This window comes from Tupaia chinensis, unplaced genomic scaffold (genome assembly GCF_000334495.1).
Source record: "Tupaia chinensis unplaced genomic scaffold, TupChi_1.0 Scaffold144750_1, whole genome shotgun sequence".
Classification (NCBI taxonomy): Eukaryota; Metazoa; Chordata; class Mammalia; order Scandentia; family Tupaiidae; genus Tupaia; species Tupaia belangeri.
In genome coordinates this window covers 234,631-256,198 of record NW_006204610.1, presented here as the reverse complement: position 1 = coordinate 256,198, position 21,568 = coordinate 234,631, and the positions used below count along the sequence as shown (strand labels likewise).

General features: G+C 47.6%; 1 protein-coding gene and 1 non-coding gene across 3 annotated transcripts in view; both read right to left on the bottom strand.

Moving 5' to 3' along the window:
• The window catches only part of CUNH10orf71 (chromosome unknown C10orf71 homolog), a 4,115-nt gene extending 511 nt beyond the window's left edge, over positions 1-3,604 (bottom strand). Inside the window, exon 1 of the mRNA XM_027767840.1 lies at positions 38-3,604. Within this exon, the coding sequence (XP_027623641.1) occupies positions 38-3,479 (3,442 nt within the window). The 5' untranslated portion in view covers positions 3,480-3,604. The remainder of the gene's footprint in view (positions 1-37) is intronic.
• Positions 3,605-4,260: 656 nt separating this feature from the next.
• The window catches only part of LOC102484754 (uncharacterized), a 29,811-nt gene continuing 12,503 nt past the window's right edge, over positions 4,261-21,568 (bottom strand). For both annotated transcript variants that reach the window (XR_003547680.1, XR_003547679.1), the window contains 2 exons: positions 12,677-12,779; positions 4,261-4,825 (listed from right to left, as the gene is read on the bottom strand). This is a non-coding gene — a transcript (uncharacterized LOC102484754). The remainder of the gene's footprint in view (positions 4,826-12,676; positions 12,780-21,568) is intronic.

The window sequence follows — 21,568 nt, the reverse complement described above, 5'->3', positions numbered from 1 at the left end:
GGGGCTGGGGAGCCCCGGGACACCGCCCCAGGGGTACGCTCGGGGTCCCCCGGCGGGCCCTCCCAGCCCTCGCGCCTCTCCTGCGCCTGGTCGGTCTTCCTCCTCTTGCTGGCCAGCTTCTTGGCCCGCCGCAGGGCCTTCTCGGTTTTGGGCGGCACTGCGGGGGGCTTGCCCGCCGCCCTCTCCATCTGAGCGGGGTGCCCGGCAGAGGCTCTGGGCGACAGCGCCCGCAGGTCTTCTGCCCACGACTTGGCCTGGGGGTCGGAGCCCGCCTCCCATAGCACGGCGTGTGTCAGGTCCTCCCTCCGGGTGACCGGGGCAGAGCCAGGGCTGGCCCAGGGGCCGGCGCGGGGAGGCTCTTCGGGCAGCAGCCCCAGTTCGCTGGGGGCCTGGCAGGCTTCATCCCAAAAGCTGCTGGCGGCTGGGGAGCAGGCACTGCCCTCCCCCAGGGAGCTGGGGTTGGGGGAAGTCACCGTCTCCCCGGGCACCAGCCTTTTCCCAGAGGGCCCTGCTTTGGGGGTAGACAAGAAGTGACTTTTGAAACCTTGTGTCTGCTCTTCCCAACAGGCTCCCAGCGGCTGCGGGGGTGGCTGGTCTTCTATGTCCCCCTCAGGTAGAGTGATGGTGGGGAGCTGCCAGGGGCCCAGCTTCCTCGGGTCTGCTGACTGAGAGGCCTCTGCCCTGGCAGAGTTGAACACCTGCCCAGGGTCTCCTGGGCCCTCATCGGCTTCACACATCAGGTGTGAGCCCTGCACGTTAGCAGGCGTGGGGGTACTGGGCACCTCCTGGCTCCCTGGGGCACACAGGCCAGCATCCTCGCCCCATCCTGGCCTCCTCGACTCTTCCTCTTTGCGGCCAGCTCCCAGTGCGTCCTCAGAGGACATGGCCCTCAAGAGAGGCAGCATGACAGGTCTGATGACGGGGGTGGCCCTGAGGGTGTTGTCTTTAATCGCAAACAGCATGTGCCTGTTAGTGGCAGAAGATGGCGAGGGCGTGAGGGCTTTGGCGTGTGAGGACGCCGTGTCCTTATTTCCCCCTGTCCACGAGCCACTGAAATGAGCTTCCTCTGTGGACGCTTCCACGGACCCCCCTCCAGACAGACTCCCTGCTTCTCTCGGGGACGCCCCCGTGCCGTGTTCTTCCAGGCTCGCGTGCCCATTGCTTAGGACGCAGAGCTGCGACTCATCGTGCTCCTCCTCGTCCTTCCCACTGTCACTTGCACTCACCTCCTTCTTCCTGTCTTCCCGCTGGCTCTCGGCAAACCATGTCTTGTGCTGGTCCTCGAATGACGCAAAGGACTGATCTGAAGAGCTGGTGCTGAACTTGGCCTTACTTTTGAGGCCTGGCATGAAATCGGACTGGGTGTCGCTGTAAAACACGTCCTCCTCCTCGGGAGACAGGGGCCCCGGGGAGACTTTCTGGTTCACATGTGAGCTCTGCAGTCCCACTTCTCTCTCAGGCTCTGTCTCTTGGGAGATGGATCTTGGGAGCCCCCTCTCTAGGTACTGGGTCTTCGATCTCTCCTCAGCCTTTCCAGCCTCTGTCTCCCTATTGCAAAGTTTCAGGGACAGGTGCTTCCTGGGGCGGCGCTCCCTGGAGTCTGGGCCCCAGCTGGACCTGGAAGGACCCATCTCTGACTCTCCATCGGCGTCATGGTCCATCTCGTGACTGCCCTTTTCGGCCACCTCCCCGTTGACACAGAAGGGCGCTTTGGTGACAGCTGGAGGCGAACGAAGGGTTGGATGTGCAGGGGACGCACTGGGGCTGGCTGTGGGGTCCTGGGTGCCGATGTGCCTTGCAGTAGGGGCCTCGGCTGGCCTCTCCTGAGAAAGCTCGTTTGGAGGGCTTTCCTCAAGCCCGTTGGGAAGGAAGACACCATTGCTCAGAGGTTCTTGCTTGCCATCCACCTTGCCTCTGGCTCTCTCATCAGGGCCCTTCAGGAGCGGTAAGGGACTGTAGGTGCTCTTGACGCGCTTCCGCACATCCTTGAGGTTGAACAGCAGACTGGGGGCTTTGGACTTGTAGCTGTCTCGTGCCTGACATTCACTGGGCTCCTTCTCTTGGTACCCGTTTAGCTGGCCTGGGGGTGATAGGGCTAGCTCCTCTGGCTGGCTGTCTGCTGAATCCGGGGCATGCTTGGTGGGTATGATGGGGGTTAGGAGCTTACTGATGTTAAAAGGAGGCTCGTAATGCTCTTTGGGGTCCAGAGGCATGTCAAGAGCTTCATTTTCTGGAAGTTGTCCTTGAGGATTGTGCTTTGTATACAAAGGTGGGCCTCTCCGGTCGGTCCGTTTCTTTTCTTCCAATGCATCCTGCAGGTTTTCTTTCCCTCCCTTGCCAGTCTTTGGTTTCCTCCATGGGGGTTGGGTTGACTTCATCTGAGGTTCAGGCTGTGAGCTGGAAAGTTTCCCCTCCACGGGGAATACCTGGGGTCCTGGATCCTGAGACCCCCAGGGTCCTGCTGCCAGTCTTCCCTCTTCCTGGCTGCAGCTGGCCCGGGCCTGGAAGGGAGAGACTTTGCACTCGGGAGGGTGAGGTTCTCTTAACAAGGGCATGTCCTCATGATGTTGGGGAGCTTTGCTTTCTGGGACAGTTTCAGCAGTGTCCTTTCTCTCGAGCAGCTTTGGTTGGTGGGCATCCCATGACTCAAATGCACTGTTCTCACTGTGCAGAAAGGTCCCTTTGTGGACCCAGTCCTTTCCTCTTCCAGGCTCACCCTTGGCTGGCTTGTGAGGTGGAGAGGGGAATTTTGAGCTAGCTGTGTTGTCGGGTGTTGGCAGGAAGCTGCTGGAGCCATGGCACGTCATTTCAGGGTTCTTAGGGGACCCCTGTTCTCCATGCTTCCTGCCTGGTTGGTGGCTGCTCTGGTGGGTGCTGGAGACTTCAGCAGGCACCCTCCTGACAGTCAAAAAGGCAGAATCAAAGCAGAAGTTGACTCCACTTTCTGGAAGAGGAGCAAATTTGGGGGGATTTTTCAGGGCCGGAGGCTTGCTGGTAGGAGGCCTGCTGTCACAATGATGGCTCTCTGTCCTATCGAAAGATTTAATTAACGACGATACTTTGGAAATGGGTTTGTTGCTGCTCCTCAGGCCGGAAACTGGCACTTCCAGTCTCTGCTGAGCTGGCGTAGGTGGGGGGCTGCTTTTGGGGTATTTTTCCTCCCCTTGGACATACTTGGGTAGTTGTTGGAAGGTGGATGCCCAGCCGGCGTGCTCTGTGCTCTGTGATGGTAACTGGCTCCAAATGCCACTTTTCCTGTGTGCGTGGCTCACTGTTCCCTGAAAAGTCCCAAACACCTGGCGGGTGATATCCGGGGATCGGGCTAGGTCCGAGTCATGGAAAGAAGTGTCCTCTGAGATGCACAAGCTTCGGAATGCCCTGTCCGTGAGGCTGCTCACCTCCCTGTCCGCGTCATCCAGCACGCTGCCAATGCTCGAGGAGTCACTGAGCCCGTCTGTGCACTTCTTGTTCCCCTGCATCTTCTGGAGAGGACTGTCCTCGCCCGCTGGTGGGGCCCTCCGGTTAGGATTCTGGCAAAAGTTCAATGCGGTCCTCTTCCCACAAGATTAGAGCCCCTTGTTGACTGGATACAACTACAAAGTGATTTTCTATGGGAAAAAAAGTGCAGAACATTAGCATTACATACAACTTAGTAGCTTTGTGCAAGACTATCTGCTGGTTCAAGTGAGTAGTGGGGCCCATCATAGTTAATTTTATGTGTCAGCCTGGCAAGCCTTCTGCACCATTTTTGATTAAACATTAGTCTGGATGTCGTTATGAAGGTGTATATGTGTGTGTGTGTGTGTGTGTATATATATGTGTGTGTGTATATATATATAGTTTTTTTTTAAAGATGTGGTTAACATTAAAATCAGTAGACTCTGAGAAAATATTAGGTCATTGGGAAAGTCAGGATGTATTTTTCTGTTTTTATATGTAAAAACGCATCCTGACTTTCTCAATGACCCAATAGTTTGCCCTCCAAAATGGAGGCAGGTCTTATTTAACCACTTGAAGACTTGATGAGAAAAAAGAAGACTGATCACAGGTAACAAAAGCAAAAAAAGAAAAAAAAAAGAAAAAAAGACATGTGGGAATACATCAAGCTTAAAAGCTTCTGTACAGAAAAAAAAATCAACAAAATGAACAGAACCTATGAAATGGGAGGAAATATTTGCAACTCACATCTTATATAAGGTTAAAACCCAAAAACCATAAAAGATTCCTTCAAATCAATAGTCTCTGTCCTATCGAAAGATTTAATTAACGACGATACTTTGGAAATGGGTTTGTTGCTGCTCCTCAGGCCGGAAACTGGCACTTCCAGTCTCTGCTGAGCTGGCGTAGGTGGGGGGCTGCTTTTGGGGTATTTTTCCTCCCCTTGGACATACTTGGGTAGTTGTTGGAAGGTGGATGCCCAGCCGGCGTGCTCTGTGCTCTGTGATGGTAACTGGCTCCAAATGCCACTTTTCCTGTGTGCGTGGCTCACTGTTCCCTGAAAAGTCCCAAACACCTGGCGGGTGATATCCGGGGATCGGGCTAGGTCCGAGTCATGGAAAGAAGTGTCCTCTGAGATGCACAAGCTTCGGAATGCCCTGTCCGTGAGGCTGCTCACCTCCCTGTCCGCGTCATCCAGCACGCTGCCAATGCTCGAGGAGTCACTGAGCCCGTCTGTGCACTTCTTGTTCCCCTGCATCTTCTGGAGAGGACTGTCCTCGCCCGCTGGTGGGGCCCTCCGGTTAGGATTCTGGCAAAAGTTCAATGCGGTCCTCTTCCCACAAGATTAGAGCCCCTTGTTGACTGGATACAACTACAAAGTGATTTTCTATGGGAAAAAAAGTGCAGAACATTAGCATTACATACAACTTAGTAGCTTTGTGCAAGACTATCTGCTGGTTCAAGTGAGTAGTGGGGCCCATCATAGTTAATTTTATGTGTCAGCCTGGCAAGCCTTCTGCACCATTTTTGATTAAACATTAGTCTGGATGTCGTTATGAAGGTGTATATGTGTGTGTGTGTGTGTGTGTATATATATGTGTGTGTGTATATATATATAGTTTTTTTTTAAAGATGTGGTTAACATTAAAATCAGTAGACTCTGAGAAAATATTAGGTCATTGGGAAAGTCAGGATGTATTTTTCTGTTTTTATATGTAAAAACGCATCCTGACTTTCTCAATGACCCAATAGTTTGCCCTCCAAAATGGAGGCAGGTCTTATGTAACCACTTGAAGACTTGATGAGAAAAAAGAAGACTGATCACAGGTAACAAAAGCAAAAAAAGAAAAAAAAAAGAAAAAAAGACATGTGGGAATACATCAAGCTTAAAAGCTTCTGTACAGAAAAAAAAATCAACAAAATGAACAGAACCTATGAAATGGGAGGAAATATTTGCAACTCACATCTTATATAAGGTTAAAACCCAAAAACCATAAAAGATTCCTTCAAATCAATAGCAAAGCAAAACAAAACAGTCAAAAAGAAAAAAACAAACAAACAAATGACCCAATAAGTGGACTAAGGAACTGAATAGATGTTTTTCCAGAAAACATACACAAACAGCCAAGAAGTATAAGTCAAACTGAGGTATAGGGTCAACTTCACTAATCATCAGGGAACTTTCAATCGAACCTGCTGTGAGATGCCACCTCGTGCTTGGTAGAATGGCTATCATCAAGAAACCTGCAATGACAGATGTTAGCAAGAACGTGGAGAATGTGACACCTTGCACACTTGGTGAGATGTAAATTTGTACAGGCACTATGAAAACAATATGAAGATCCCTGAAAAAAAAATATATGGGATATATATATCCAAAGGAAATGAATTCAGGATTTTAAAGAGATAGCTGTACCTCCATTTTTATTGCAGCATTATTGTCAATAGCCAAGACAAAGAAACAACTGAAAAGCCCATTGATGGGTGAATGGATAAAGAGAATGTGCTATATGCAGGGAATGAATCGTGAATATTATTCTACCTAAAAAAAATGAAGAAATCCTGCCAGTCATGGCATCATGGGTGAGCCTGGAGAACACATATTAAATGAAACAAGTCAGACACAGACAAATTACTTCCATGTATCACTTCCATGAGGAATCTAAAACAGTCGAACCTGTAGAAACGGAATGTAGAACCATGGTTTCCAGGAGCTATCAAGAGAGGGAAAATGGGGAGTTATTGCTCAAAGGGGATGAAGTTCGAATTATGCACGATGGATAAGTTCTAGGAGCAGCCTGGTTGTGTTGTTGGTAGCAAACCGCACAGCAGTGCTGGAAGCCACAGGACCAACTGTGGGTTTGGATACTTGGGTTGGCCTGAAAACACTGGATGCACAGGTGCATGTGCACATGCCCAAGATTCTGAAGAGTGGGAGGGCCAGGGAAAGGGAACCACGGTATGACAAGACTCTGTCGAGGGTGCTTTTCTCTCTCATGTAGGTGGATGTGTTCTCTATCATGAATAAAGTAAGCTTAAAGAATACTCTATCGGGGACCAGCAAGTGGCGCAGTGGTTAAGAAGCTGGACACTCCCACATGGCTGACCACGGTTTGAGTCTCGGACCTAGTGGCTTGCTTTCTCATTTTCCCTCTCTCTCTCTCTCTCTCTGTGTGTGTGGTCAGATTAAAATAAATGAATAAGTAAAAATTAAATAAAGAATTCTAAAGAAATACTCTATCATATACTTGCCAGCTTGGTGAAAGGGCAGATATTATCACGCACACGCACCTATGCACACAGATAGGAGATAAAGGGGCTGGGAGGGAACTTTTGGAGGTGACGAATAGGTTTATGGCACAGATCGTGGCGATGGTTTCATAGGTGTAGTGTACACTTACCTCAAACTCACTGAGTTGTTTACAGTAAATACATATAGCTTCTTTTTATGTTAATCTTATCTCAATAAAATGTCTTAATAAAAGGACCAAGGTCCCCCTAGGAAGAGGGACTTCTGCTCCAGACTGTCTTTGGACTGGAGCTACATCACTGATTTCTCCTGGGTCTCCAGGCTGCGGGCTTCCCCCGCAGATTTCAGACTTGCCAGATTCCACACCCACACGAGCCAGTTCTTTAACCCAATGCTCTCTCCTCACCCCCTCCACACACACACACACACACACACACACACACACACACGCACACTCACACACACACACACCCTATTCATTCTGTTATTCTGGAGAAGCCAGAATACTAGTGTGGTGCCCAAAGTTCCGATGTGTTATTTTTGCAGGATCTTTCTCTGACATTTCACGATGTGTGCTGTGTTTGAATGTGTCCCCTCTCCCCCCAAATTCACATTGAAATTTGGCTCCTATTATGCTTTATTTATTTATTTTTTATGTTTTTGCCATAGGGCATGTGCATTCACCAGAGAGACAGTGAGAGGGAAAGTGAGAAATCTCCTCCCAGGGAGAATGGCCATGCTGTTATCCCTTCTCCATTCTTCTTCTGGAATTCTGGGCATGTATGCACATGGGCCTGGCATGATTATTTTAAAAGAGGTTTCTGCCACAGGGCACTTGTGTTCGATGGAGAGAGAGAGAGTGCCAGGGACAGTGAGAGGAAAAGTGAGAGATCACCCCCACTCCCCAAGGGATGGCCATGCTGCAATCCCTTCTTCATTCTCTTCCTGGAATCTTGAGTACGCAGGTACACATGCCAGGCATGATTTTCAAGCCACTGGGCTAGGGACACGAACCAGAGTCAGCCATGTGTGAGTCTAGTGACCTAACCACTACATTACCCGCTGGTCCCTCTATCGTGAAATTAAGAGGGTGGGAACTTGATCTACCTATGATATTAAGAAGTAGAGCCTTTGGAAGAAGGATTAGATAAGGCCATCAGGGTAGTGCTCCTGTGATTGAATTCTGGTGGATTTGTAAGAACAGGAGTGTCTAGAGCTGACACATAGGCTTGACCTCTTGCCAAATGGTGGGTGCCTGCACTGTCTTGAGACTCTGCAGAGAGTCCCCACCAGCAAGGAGGCCCTTACCAGATGAGGTCTCTTAACTTTGGCCCTCTAGAACAGTGAGCTGAATAAACTTTCATTCTTAAAAATCATTATTTCTTCCGGGACCAGCAGTTAGCGTAATGGCTATGTTGCTGGACTCTCATGTAGTTGACTGCGGTTTGAGTCCCGAGCCAGGCGGCTTAAACTCACGCTGGGTGCGTGTGCGTGCATGCCCAAGATCCTGAGAGGAGAATGGAGGAGAAGGGATTGCGGTGTGGCCATCCCCCTAGGGGGGTGATTTCTCGCTTTCTGTCTCTCTGTCTCTGTCTCTCTGGCGAGCGCACGCGCCCTATAGCGTAAACCTCTCCAAAAAAAAAAAAAAAAAAAAAAAGAAAGATTTCTTCCATTCTGCTCTAGCCCCATTTTTCTGTAGCTGTAACTGAGTGTTACTGACTGAGGAATTTACAAAGAATAAAGGGTGTGGCCAGCTGCAGTGGCACAACAGTGAAATACGGCTCTGCAAGGTGGAAGCCAAAGGCAGGTCCCAGGTTCATGTCCCAAGGTCTCCGTATACGTGTTGGGTGCCCTTGTCCGAACCTGTGACCCTGACGGGCTGAGGCTGGGGCTGAGGTGTGGTGTGACGATCCTGGGTGGTCCTTCCCCCTCTCTCTGCTTCTCTCTCTCTAATGGAAGAAAGAAACAGTTTGGTACAGGCCATGTGCACCCACCAGAGAGAGACAGAAAGAGGGAGAAGAGAAAGTACCCCTGATGAGGCATGGTCACACTGGAACCCCTTCTTCACTTTTCAGTTTTTTTTTTTTTTTTTGAGAGGTTTTCTCTATAGGGCGCGTGCGCTCGCCAGACAGACAGAGACATTTTTCAGTTTTTGAAGAACCTCCAGCTTGTTTTCCTAAGCAGTTGAACCATTTTACAGTCCCACTGCAAAGGTTCCAATTTCTCCATATCCTCATCAACACTTGTTTTCTATTTATTTAGCAGTTTTGGTACTGTGCTTTACACAGAAAAGTGATAGAGTGCATGCACATGTGTATGTGCGTGCGTGTGTGTGTGTGTGCGTGTGTGTGTGTGTGTGTGTGTGTGGTGCCCTTGACAGGTCTTATCATGTTGTGATCCCCTTTCCCAAGCCCTCTAGATCTTCGGGATTTGGGCAGCCTTGCCAAGTACCCAGAGTGTTTTCATGCTGACCAGGGAATCCAAACCTGTGGCCAGCCATGTCGCTTCCTGCACTGCAGTCTAGTATGTCACAGACTGTGCCATCTAGGCTGGGATTGTTTTTTGGAACCCATCTTAACAGGTATGAGGTGGCGTACTGCATTCTCTGGATGCTGTCTGGGGGTGCTGCTTCTTTCTGGGACTCTGACTGCTCCCCTTGAGAGGCATATCTCTAACCTAGAACAGTGCCTGGCTCGCAGTAGGAGATAAATGAGTAAGTACATAGAAAGAGAAAATAGCAAGTGTAGACCCTGGAGTGGCACCAGGTGGTGGGCATGAGGGGCAGCGAATGGCTCGGAAGGTGCTGGGAAGTCCTTACCTAACGGACGCAGCATTGCCAACGACGGCCCGTTCGCAGCAGCAGGAGCTGACCTGGCTGGGCTATGCGCTTCCCTCCTTGCTTGGCCAGCCTTTGTAACAATGCTGTCAGGCCTTTAGGTGGAAGGTGAAGGTGCTCCCATCAGGGAGGTGGGGCTTGCATCTCAGGCGGTCTAGATTCTGTCTGGCTTCACATTTCTTTGCTGAGGAACAAGGGTTGGCTGCCCATGACCTCAGTATATGAGGGGTCTTCAAAAGTGTTCATGGAAAATGTGTATTATGAAAAAACTATGCATGAACATCAAAAATAATTTTTCTGTACCACAATAACTCCACGGGCTTTTTTGAAGTCCCCCTTGTTTCCCTCACCTAGATGTGTGCTGTGTGATTCTCTGCACTCTGTTTCTCTCTGCGGTGCCCCAGGAGGCTGCCGACTGCCCGAGGACCCATAGCACTGAGCTAGCTGCTGTGCCGTCGGCGGCTGTCTGCTGTGGTGGAGCCAGCCTGCACTGGGGCCGCTTCCTGTCTCTGACCACAGCACTACAGTGAGTTCCCAACACCCATTCACTGGCAGGCCGACTTGCTTTTGTGAATGAAAGAACTGAGTTGCGGTTGCTGGAGAAAGAGCAAGAGCTGAGTTCAAGCTGCTTGAATGAGTGGACAGGACTGCCGACCTGCTCTGGGAGCCCGGCTTCCTCACGTGCTCCTCAGACCTGCTTGGGGCTCAGTCTGCCAGGCCTGGGAGGGCATATATGGCATGTGTTTCCTAGAAGACGAACAAGGGGGTGACACCTGCCCAAGTTGTGGGGAGGGGGCAGACCTGCTGGCCGGCTGACCTCAGACCTTCCCTCAGTTCTCCTTCATCTCTGCCACTTACAACATTGTAGAAGCCTATGCGCTTGTCCTCAGGTTCCCTCACAGCCGGCCTGCTCAGGGGGCACAGTCCTAGCCAGCTCTTGTTTCTAGTCAAAGGCGCAATCGCTGTGACCCCTATTCTTGGTGCCCCTTCCTCTTGCTTTGTTTGCAGACCACCTGAAATCCAGTGCATTTTGCTGGGGCTACTGGAAGAAAGTTCAGAGGCTCCTTGACTTATGATGGGGGTACAATGCAATAAGCCTACCGTGAGTCAAAAATATTGTGAGCTAAAATGCATTTAGTACCTCTAACCTACCAAACATCAGAGCTTAGCTGACCCCACCTCACACAGGCTCAGGACGCTCGATGAGCCTACATTGGGCGAAATAATCTACCACAAAGCCTGCTTTATAATCAAGTGTTGAATGGCTCGTAGAGTTTGTTGAACACTGAACGTGAAAGTCAGAATGTCAGAATGGTTAGGTGGGTACTTCAAGTGCAGTTTCTACAGAATGCATATTGCTTTTGTGTTGTAGTCAAGTTGAAACAGCGAAAGCTGAACGATGGTAAAAGGCACCATCTGTACCACGAGCTGAGGGCTTAAACAACAGGGACGTGTTTTCTACAGTTCTGGAGGCCAGACATCCCAAATCATGTCAGTAGGGAAGGCTCGTCTAAGGGCTGTGAGGGAGGACCTGTTCCAGGCCTCTCTCCTGGGCTGTAGACAGTCATCTGCTTCCTATCTTGACATGGTCTTCTCCCTGTGCTTGTCTTTATGTCCATATTTTCCTTTATTTCTTTTTTCTCCTTTTCATATTTTTGGCAAGGTCTCACTAGCAATCCTCCCATTTCAGTCTTGCCATTGCATTGAGCTTTCAAGATGGGCTGGTAATCTGACCCTGGGCTTCCATGGGGCCTCAGCCTGCCAAGTAGCACCATCAACCGTGGCTTAGCCAGGATTTCCCTTTCGGATGAGGATATCGGTCATACTCGATCGGGGCCTATCTTAATGCACTCTTCTTAATGAAAACCACCTGTAACAGCCCTTTATCCAACTAAGGTCACATTCTGAGGTAGTGCGGGTTAGGATTCAACATGGGGACTTTCGGGAGACAAACTTTAACACTGAGACATTCACTTTGCACCCCAAGGGAAAGCAGTGAAGACTGAAGGCCAGCTTGCTGAGGATGGCAGGGTGGGCAGGTGAGTGGTCCCCTGTCCTTGATAGCACTGCTAAGCTGTGATTCTGTGACAGAAGCCCCCACTTGGCGATTCATGTTATTGGGGACAGGGGGTGGGGACCTTAGTGGCTTTGACCACTCTAATTCAGCTTTTCTATCCCTTTGAGAGTCTTCCAATATGAGGGAACTACAAAATGAAATTAAAGTACAAGTTTACTTTGGTTCCAACAAATTTAGAAATTCTTGCATAATTTTTTCATCACATGGAGTCCCGTGAAGTTTTCGAAGGTCTCCTTATATACTCAGAAGGTCTCCTGGTGTCCTGAATGCTGAGTTTTGATATTGGCGGTCATTGCACTCAGTTAACACTGGAGTTTCTCCACTTCCACATTAAGATGAAAATAGGAGAGTTGGAGACCTACATTTGGAATTTTAGAATGAAGTCTAAAGAGCCCCTAGGCCATTAAACACCTCCTACTATCAGCAGGTATTTGCTCTCTATATTTTTTTCACACTTGGCTTTCACTCCCTGCCTCCCAATTTTTTTTTTTGGAATAAAAACATTTAACACCTTTTAGAAATTTCCTCTCTCCATGGTCTTCAGCCTTGGTGTGGCTGAAAGCCATGGTGCCCAGTGCAGCTGTGAGACAGGACAGGCCCCCTTATTGACTCCATCTCCTGGGGTTGCACAAGAAGGGGAATGTGCCTGAGGGCTGGCCATTCCCAGACCTTTCCTCCTCTGGAACTTCAGCCTGTTCCTTGAGTCTACGAGACCTTCACTTTCAATATTTATCCATTTCTGCTTCATTTGTCCAGTTTTTGTTTTTGTTGCTTGTGACCAAAAACCCTAACTGACCTTGGGTTTGCCTCAGAATTTCAAGTGGTAGTGAGGATGCTTACCGATATTCAGAGCATTCAGAAAGCAACCACATTACTTCTGCCTCAGGAAAAAGAGACACTGCCCTTCCCTTGCTACCATTCATTCAAAAAATTTCTTCAATTCCGATTTGATGTACCTGGAGTGAGATGGGACTGCAAGAACTTGGCCTCATCTTCTCCCTGCCCAGTGAGGCCCTTCAGCTATGGCCAACTACAGAAGGGTCTCCGGAAGCCAGCCTTGGGGTTGGTTCCATACCTGTTACAGCAGCGGGGGCTGCGGGGGCCTGCCTTGCCGGGTTTTAAGATCTGTAGTTTCCAAACTTCTTTTCATGCTTAGATTTGGTGTCATCACTGTTCATCTAGAAATAAGAAGAAAAGTAATTGCAAAGGAGTCCAGCTGACCAGACAGCCCAGCTAGTATTCCGTGGGAAATGCCAATAATACAGCAATGCAGTCACCCTTGCATATTGTTTTCTTCCAGAGCCACCTTGTGCTCAACCAAATTTACTCACGGGCATTTTGGGTGAGAATCAACATAGGTGGCAATTCATATTGCTTCCAAGATTCATGAATTTGTCCATAATGTCAGGAACCTGTTTCAAGCTTTTGGGATTTCTAGTATGATCGGCCCAGTTGTGAGTAATTTTTGCTAGTAAAAGCTAACAATTAATAACAGTTCAGAAAACTGGAGTGGCCAAGCTCAAGTCCACTCAGCAAGGTGTAGCCCATTGTGTGATCTGATGTTGGCAGGAGGCTCGAGTATCTATTTTGACAGCTAGAAGAACCAAAAAGCTGCCCAGGAGAATTTCCAGAGAGCTCAGAATGAAGTGTAAACTAATTAAAATAAATCCACTATGCAAATTTTAAATGCAAACCGTTGGGGCCTCCCCAAGACCTTCCCCAGCTTGTAGCTCCTGGATATTAATTTAGTCCAAGGTAGTTTATTAATAATATTAATAATCATAATAACTCAAATTTGTGAAGTTTATTTCTTTGGAGAATCACAGAGGTGTTTTGTGTCTGCTGCCATACGGGGAGGTCCGTCCCTGACTCCCCACACTGCTTGAGAGGGGCCTCCTTCGTGTCCCCATGGCCTGCTGGGTTTACCTTTTCTGTAGCTCTTGACGTATTGTCACAGAGCATGTATCATAACCCATATGTTTTAGGAGCTGATGAGTGCTCCTTTCTCTCTTCAACTAGAAAGAAAGCTCCTGCAGCTCAGGAAGGCAGCCTTACTTGGCTTTGTGTAGTGAGCACAGAGTCCTAGAAGTTCAGTACATGTTTGTGGCGATGCTCTAAATTGAGTATCTTTACCTTGATTTTTAAAATTTCCTGGAAGTCGAACTGAGGCACAGAAAAAAGGGAAGATAATGTTTTATTGAGAAAGATCTCTAGTCTTATGTCTTAAGGTTATCTGGAAACTTTGGATAGATCCATTCACGTTACTCAGTGAACCCACTCCACTGCTTGCAGCTCCACCGAGATAGGACTTAATGAGGACGCCCCACATGGACGAGACTTAGAGGCAGAATGATATGGCGGCATTTCTTCTCTGAAGATTCTGGGGACCTCTTGGCCTGAGCTTGGGCTCTCCCTTTAAGCAGTTTCCCATGGACTCACTGTCATTGCTGCAGCAATGCAATTCCCAGAGGCCAGCCCAAAAACTCTCTTTCTCATGACGTTGAGCCATTGACCAAGCCACCCAAGTGGGTGGAAAGCCTGGCTCCTGAAGCCCTTCTTAGGTAAAAGAGTGCGATTACCATCAGATGATAGGACTGAGGACCAACTGCATGTGACTGAGCCATGTTGTAAAGGAGGTCTTGGGTTCTGGCCTAATGAATACATAGAAAAAAAGGAATAATCACGCAATGATAGATTCCCATTTATGTCTACTGCCTTTGGAAACGGCCTTGCTCTCTTTAGTTCTTCCCATCCCCATCATAATGACTCACATTTGTGAAGTTTATTTGGAGACTCACAGAGGTGTTTCGTGTCTACTGCCATCCCCTTACCTCCGTACTTCCTTAACTCATGTTTCCCTGCTGTAGGTACTCACTGGCCCTCTGCCTCCTTCTCTTCCCAGTTGGATCTTCCTAAGGGTATGTTTTGCTCTTGATTTGCTTTAACCTCTAGGCTGTAATCAAGGCTGTTGGCCACTAGTTCTTGAAATACACTCTCACTTCAACTCTTTGCTTCCCCCTCCTGGCTGGCCGTTCAGTTTCTCATCTTCCTCTCTGATTATTGGGTTTCCTCTGCTCTCAGCCACGGGGCGTCTTTTCTTCTCACTCTGCAATCTTGACAAGGGTGATTTTACTTTACCTACATCCATGGTCTCAGTGAGCATCCACACATTGAAGCCACATCCATGCCAGGACACTTGTCTGGCACCAGCACATGTCTCTAACTGCCCACAGCATGGCTCCTCGCCACGTCTCAGGGCCCTTCCTTCAAATGCACGTGTGTAAAACAGAACCCGTGAGCTCCCGTGAGCCCTTCTCTCTCTGGAGATCCCGGAAGCCTGAGAGTCACTTGTGACTTCTCCCTCCTTCCTATGTCTTCCCCCATTCATCTGCTTCTAAGTCCCACGGGTTTCACATTATTAAACTCCCTTCCTATAGACTGGCACCTATGGCCATAGTCACCATGTGTGCCAAGCTACTGTCACATCTACTTTGGGAAGGAGCCATATTCATTCATGCACTGCACCTAGAAGCAGCTTTTAAAAATCAAATCTACTCATGCCAGCCTCTTGCTTAGAATCTGTTAACGGCATCCCGGTTTTCAAGAATGAAAACCTTAACAAGGAATCCCCCCTTTATTATTTTTTTAAATTATTTATTTATTTTAATTTGATCAAAAAGGGACAGAATGAGAGCGAGAGAGAGAGTGAGAGCGAGAAAGCAAACCACCAGGGCCAGGACCTGAAATGCAGTCATCCACGTGGGAGTCCAGTGACCTTAACCATTATGGCTCCTGCCAGCCCCTAAAATTTCTATTTTTAAGTTGACATGTAGTGATTGTACGTATGTATGGGGTATAAAGTGATGTTTTGATACATGCATGTAAAATGAATAATAATAAAATTTGAATATTAATATATCAATCAATTAAAACCCTTATCATTTCCTCATGGAAAGAACATGCAAGATATTTTCTTGTAGATATTTTGAAATATACAACATATTGTGTTAACTATCGTCACCCTTCTGTGCAACAGAACAATAGACTCCCACTGCACCTCTCCTCATGCCCTCTTTCCTACCCTTCACACCCTCTGGTAACCAATATTTTACTCTCTAGTCTATGAGATAGCTTTGTTTTTAGATTCCACAGATGATAGAGATTATGTGGCATTTGTTTTTCTGTGCCTAGCTTATTTCACTTAACAATGATCTTCGGGGACCAGCAGGTGGCATGATGGTTAAGGTGCTGGACATTCCCACGTGGCTGACCATGGTTCAAGTCCTGGACCTGGTGGCTTGCTTTCTCACTTTCTCTCTCTCTCTCTCTCTCTCTCTGGTCAAAATAAAATAAGTAAATGAATAAATAAAATTAAAAATAAATAATTCTTTAAAAACAACAACAATAAAAACAATGATCTTCAGGTCTATCCATGTCTCCGCAGAGGACAGGATTTCCTTCTTTTATGGCTTAGTAGCATTCCATTGTGTAAATATACCACATTTTGTTTATCCATTCATCTGTTGATGGATACTTAGATTGATTTCACGTCTTGGCTATTGTGACTTGTGCCGCAATAAACACGGGAGTGCAGATTTCCTTTCCTTTGGATAAATGCCCAGTAGTGGGACTGCTGGGTCATGTGGCAGGTCTATTCTCAGTGATCTGAGGAACCTTCATACTGGCTCCCATAATGACTGTACTAATCAATATTTCCACCAACAGTATATAGCATTCTTTCTCCATAGCCATGCCACCATTTTTTTTTGAGAATAGTCATTCTAACTGAGGTGAGATAATATCTCATGTAATCTTGATTTCCATTTCCTTGACGATGAATGACTTTGAGTGTTTCTTCATATATCTGATGTCCATTTGTATGTCTTCTTTTGAAAAATGTTCGAAAGTTTTGTTCAAAAATTTTTTTAATTGGATTGATTTTTTTTGCTATTGAGTTGAATTTCGTATGTATTCTAGATAGTAAACCGTTGTTGGATGCGTAGTCTGCAAATATTTTCTCTCATTCTGTAGGTTGTCCTGATTCTGTTGATTCTTTTGCTATGCAGATTGAAAAACAATTGATATCTCACTTGTCTGTTTTTGTTTTTGATGCCTGGGCTTTCGAAGTTTTATACAAAATCTTTTTGTCCAGATCAATGTCATGAAGCATTTTATTTATGTTTTCTTAGTAGTTTCATAGTCGTTGGTCTTATTTTTATACCATTAATCCACTTTAAGTCTTTTTTTTTTTTGTAACTGGTGAGGAATAGGGGTCAAGTTTCATTCTTCTTTATTTTTTAAATTTTTTTATCTTTTATTTTTTTCCACACCAGACAGATGTGTTTTGTTAAAGAACAAAAACAAAAAAACTTTCATCAGAAAATCTGGTTAAATTCATTATGAACTCAAGCTCTTAAAAAATCTTCTGAGGAAGCCACAAGATACATCAGAGAAAAGCAGATAACAGTTGTCAATTCTTTGGTGGAAAAATAGTTGCATACTTACACAAGCTGCCCTAAAGATTATCAAGCCCAAGTTTCATTTCTTGGAGAGTTTTTTTTTTTTTTTTTTCCTATAGGGCCCGGCACCTGCCACAAAATCCTATAGGGCACGTGCACTTGCCAGAAAGAGAGAGAGACAGAGAGAGACAGAAAGCGAGAAATCACGCCCCAGGGGGTATAGCCATGATGCAATCTCTTCTCCTCTATTCTCTTGGGATCTTGGGCACGTATGCACAAGTGCCCAGCGTGAGTTTAAGCCACTGCATCCGAGACTCGAACCGTAGTCAGCTACATGGGAGTTCAGCGACATAGCCATTACGCTAACTGCTGGTCCCAAGCCCAAGTTTCGTTTCTTAAAAATATAATAGGTTTCAAGACACACCAAAGAAACTGTAAGACACCCCTAACAATAGAAAAAATTAACAATTAAGTTTAAGGATATAGCAAAAGCCAATTTATAATACACATAAATAATTTATAAAATAAACCTTCAATCCTGGAAAACTAAAATGGGAAGACCTCACTGAAGGGGGACATAGATAAAATGAGGGCTCACAGCAAATGGGCTGACCCTCAACAGTTGCCCAATGACTAAGCCACGAAAAGACAAATTAGGGATACTATTACATAGAGATTTTCTTTTCTGCTCATGAATTCCGTTCTGTTTAGATGAATATGCTTATCGATGTTTATATAAAGAGGGTACTTTTTTTCCTCACTCAGTTACCACCATTTCTTTCTTTTCATCTTCTCCCTAAATTTCTCTACCAACAGTGTTCCTTTGGTTTGAGCAGTTGAACTCAAAAGGCTTGGAATCTCCAAAGAACGTCAACATTATTGGAATCATTCTTCTTTATATGGATATTGTTTCCCCATTTATTGTCCTTTTCCTAATGTGTGGACCCTCCCTTTCCATCCTCAACTTGGACCACTGTCCTCTCCACGCTTGGCTTTCCAGCCACCCTGGCCTTTTTTCAGCTTCCGCAATGCGCCATGCTCTTTTTCTGCCTTGGGGCCTTTGCACATGTTATTCCCTTGGCCTGAAACTCTTTACTTCCATCTTGTCTCTGTTCCCTGGTGAGCTAACTCTTATTACGCTTCAGAGTCCAGTTCACAGGTCCCTTTAATGAGGTAGCATCCTCAGGCTATTCCAAGTGCCTTTATTACATATTTTCATAAGAAGTTATACCTATCTCCTTTGCAGTACTTCCCATAACCGTAAGTAAGGATTTAACTGTGATTTGTCATTTAATGTTTGTCTTGCCTGCTAGTCTGGGTGCTTCACTCGTCTTCCTGGCTCTCCCACCTGTCCTCTTCATGTAGCACAGGGCACAGCATAAGAGATTCCATTAGATACGCAGCCAAGTCCCTTCCCCTCAGTCATGCTATTATTTACACTGCTAATTAGCTAAGCAGGGTTTAGTTTATTGAAAGTCAAGTATAATCCAAATTTTAGTCCTCTGCACAATTGTCCCAAATTTCAAGTTGGTAAATTTGACTTCAAGTCAAGTTTTATTTTCTTTTTGATTCCAGGCCCTAAAATATGTAAAATTTGCCTTGGTAAAAGATGGAAACAGGTGGGCTGGGTTATTCTTAGAGACTGTTCAAGGTGACAGAGTAGAAGGCATCCATTTACAGCATGGCGTACACCATTTAAGATGGGACCGACTTCAAGGAGAACACTGGCTAGTGTTTACTTCAGGGAGAAATAAGAAGCAATTCTATGACTTAGTCATTTCCCCATTTGTCTCTTTAACTGCTCTTAGACCTCCAGGATGGAGGGTGGCTTTAACGCCCACTGAGAGTCAGAGTCTAACAACTATTTGTTAAGTACATTAGCTGGGATTCTGTTGACAGCCACATTGTGAATGGCCATTGGATGATCTGTTTCCTAAATGATGGACATCGGCAGGTGACGTACTGGCCTCCGCCCCGTGTTGTATGGGCAACTGTGGAGAGCTAGACAGCACTGCTCTATGGACGTCCAGCGCTGCACCCATCGATGCTGGATGAAGAGCAATCTCGTGGGCCAAACAGAATGCCAGCGCACAAGGGAAACAGGGTCCTGGGCGAGAATCAGTGAGGGGCCTCACTGGACCTTCCAGGTCAGCCACCAGGGAGAGGCCAAGCATCTGGGGCTACACCCATGGTGAACATGTGCCAGGCATGAACTGGGTGAGTGTCTGCACTCTGTATCCTTGAGGCGGGGAGAGTCACCCATGGAAGTGTTTTATCTTTTTATCGCAACATCTTTTTGAATCAGACTAACCAGTTGTATCAAATAAACCAAATCTGAGTGTGCATTCCCGCGAATTGACTTTCTCTTGGGATGGGCACCGAAGTAATCTTTGCACAATCACCACTAAATTCAAACTCTTTCCAAACGTTTTCTCACAGAATACCTTTCCTACGGTGCGTGGAGCTGTGGAGCCATCATGGGCTGGGACATGCTGCTTTTGTCCAGTTTTCACTCTTCCTCCCGATCCTTTACGAGTGCGTACATGACCCCCAGGGCCCTCTCAGCAGGGGCCTTGACCTCCCCCAGCACTTCCGCCACCCTCCAGGCCTGCGGTGCCCTGGGTGAGGGAGGGAGCCCTGGGACCCATACCTGCTCTGGAGTGGTCCTCTGCGTGGTAGTCCCCCTGCCTGCAATATATTTCTCTGTCTCCCAGCCACGGCTGCTGGCCACTTTCCCTCTGTTCTCCTCCCCCTTGTAGAATTAAAAAAAATTTTTTTTTTCACTGCTTCATTCTGTTTTTTCTGCTGTGAATCCATGTCTTCAGCTAGATGTGGAGATCCTTGGAGCCAGGTCCCTGGCTGGTTTGTCTCTGACCAGCACAGGGCCTGGTGAATGTGGTCACTGGTAGATGCTTTCAGCTGCTGTCACTGAGGGCACTTCTGGGCCATGAGGATGTGATGACAGAGGTTTGCTGCAAGTGTTCAGTGGGCAGGTGAAGGGGGCTAAAACCTCTGCCACCCCATGTTCTCCTCATTTTCCTCGTGGCTCTGAGCCCACAGCTGGCCCTGGCCTGAGAGGGTTGCATATCTCAACTTCTGCGGGTCTGCCCTGGACCTTCTATCCCAGGCTGGAGGAGAGGAGGTGGCTCGGGTGGGAACTCATACGTGTCAACCCTATGTGCCAAGCTCTATTTCAGATGCTCCACACGCAGCTGCTCTTCTGAGCCCCATTGCTGAGGAGGGCAAGGGGCTCACGGAACCAGGGCCCTGGCTGGTGACCCTGGAGCCTCGGCTCAGGGGCCACAACCACCCATGTGGCTATTCAGCATCAACCTCTCTTCTGAGAGGAGAAAACAGCTGCAGCGAGGTGAAATGAGCACTCCATATCTCACAGCTGCGGGTGGTGGATTTGCGGTTGGGACCCCGGCCTGTGTGGTCTTGGGGGTCAGTGCATGGCAGAGGCAGTGCACTGCAGGACAGGACAGCTGGTGGTCTGGCATGGCCAGGTCACCAGATTGAACAAAGTGAAAATACAGGACACCTGGTGAAATCTGAATTTCAGATAAGCTACAAATACTTTACTGTATAAACAGGAGTGGCTACATAGCCTAGTGGCTAAAGGAGAAATCCCACACGGTCAACTGCTGTTCGAATCCTGGCCCAGCAGTTTGAAAAACATAGCAAGCACATGTACATGTGTGCTCAAAACCCCGACAGGTGGCACCGTGGAGAAGGGACTGTGGTGTGACCCTGCCCCATTGGGGGGCTTTCTACCTCTCCTCCCTCTCTCTCTGACTTTCTCCGGTGAGTGTGTGTACCCTCTGTTGATTAAAAGAATAGATAAGTATACCCCTCGCAATGTTTGGGATATAGTTATACTAAAAACATTATTCATTGTGTACCCGAAATTCGAGGACATCCTGCTTTTCAATCTGGCAATTCAAGGGCCTCCCTAACTTTTTATACCAAGTGGATCACAAGGAGAGGAGGCCGATATGGTGAGTCGGTCCCGAGATGACACGTGAAGTGATGGCTATGTCACCCTGCAGCTCATGACACACGTCGGCATCATTATCTTACTTGATTCTCGTGACCCCTTTGGAGGAGTGATTGGACCTCGTCGCAATTTCCCAGGTAGAGAAATGAAGGCATAGGAGCCCCGGGATCTTGCCCAGTCACACGGCAGATACAGGAGAGAACTGGGACGGGGTTCGGCTGGGCTCACCACTTGACCACACCGGGCTCAGGCTCCGACAGGTGCTCCTGGGAGGTATCACAGCTGCACCGCTCGTGGCCTGTGGACTGGCACTCACAGGAGAATTGAGGGTGCCAGTGACAGAAAGGAGGGTTTTCATTCCAGTTTCGTGTCATGTCCTAAAGATCTTCTCCGCCTGGCTTCTCATGGCAACCACAGAAGTGGCACTAGATTCAGCTGGTGACACGGGGTCGCGCCTGCTCAGGGAGTTCTTGGCACTGTGCTGGCTTGGTGGCCAGCCTCTGGCTAGCCG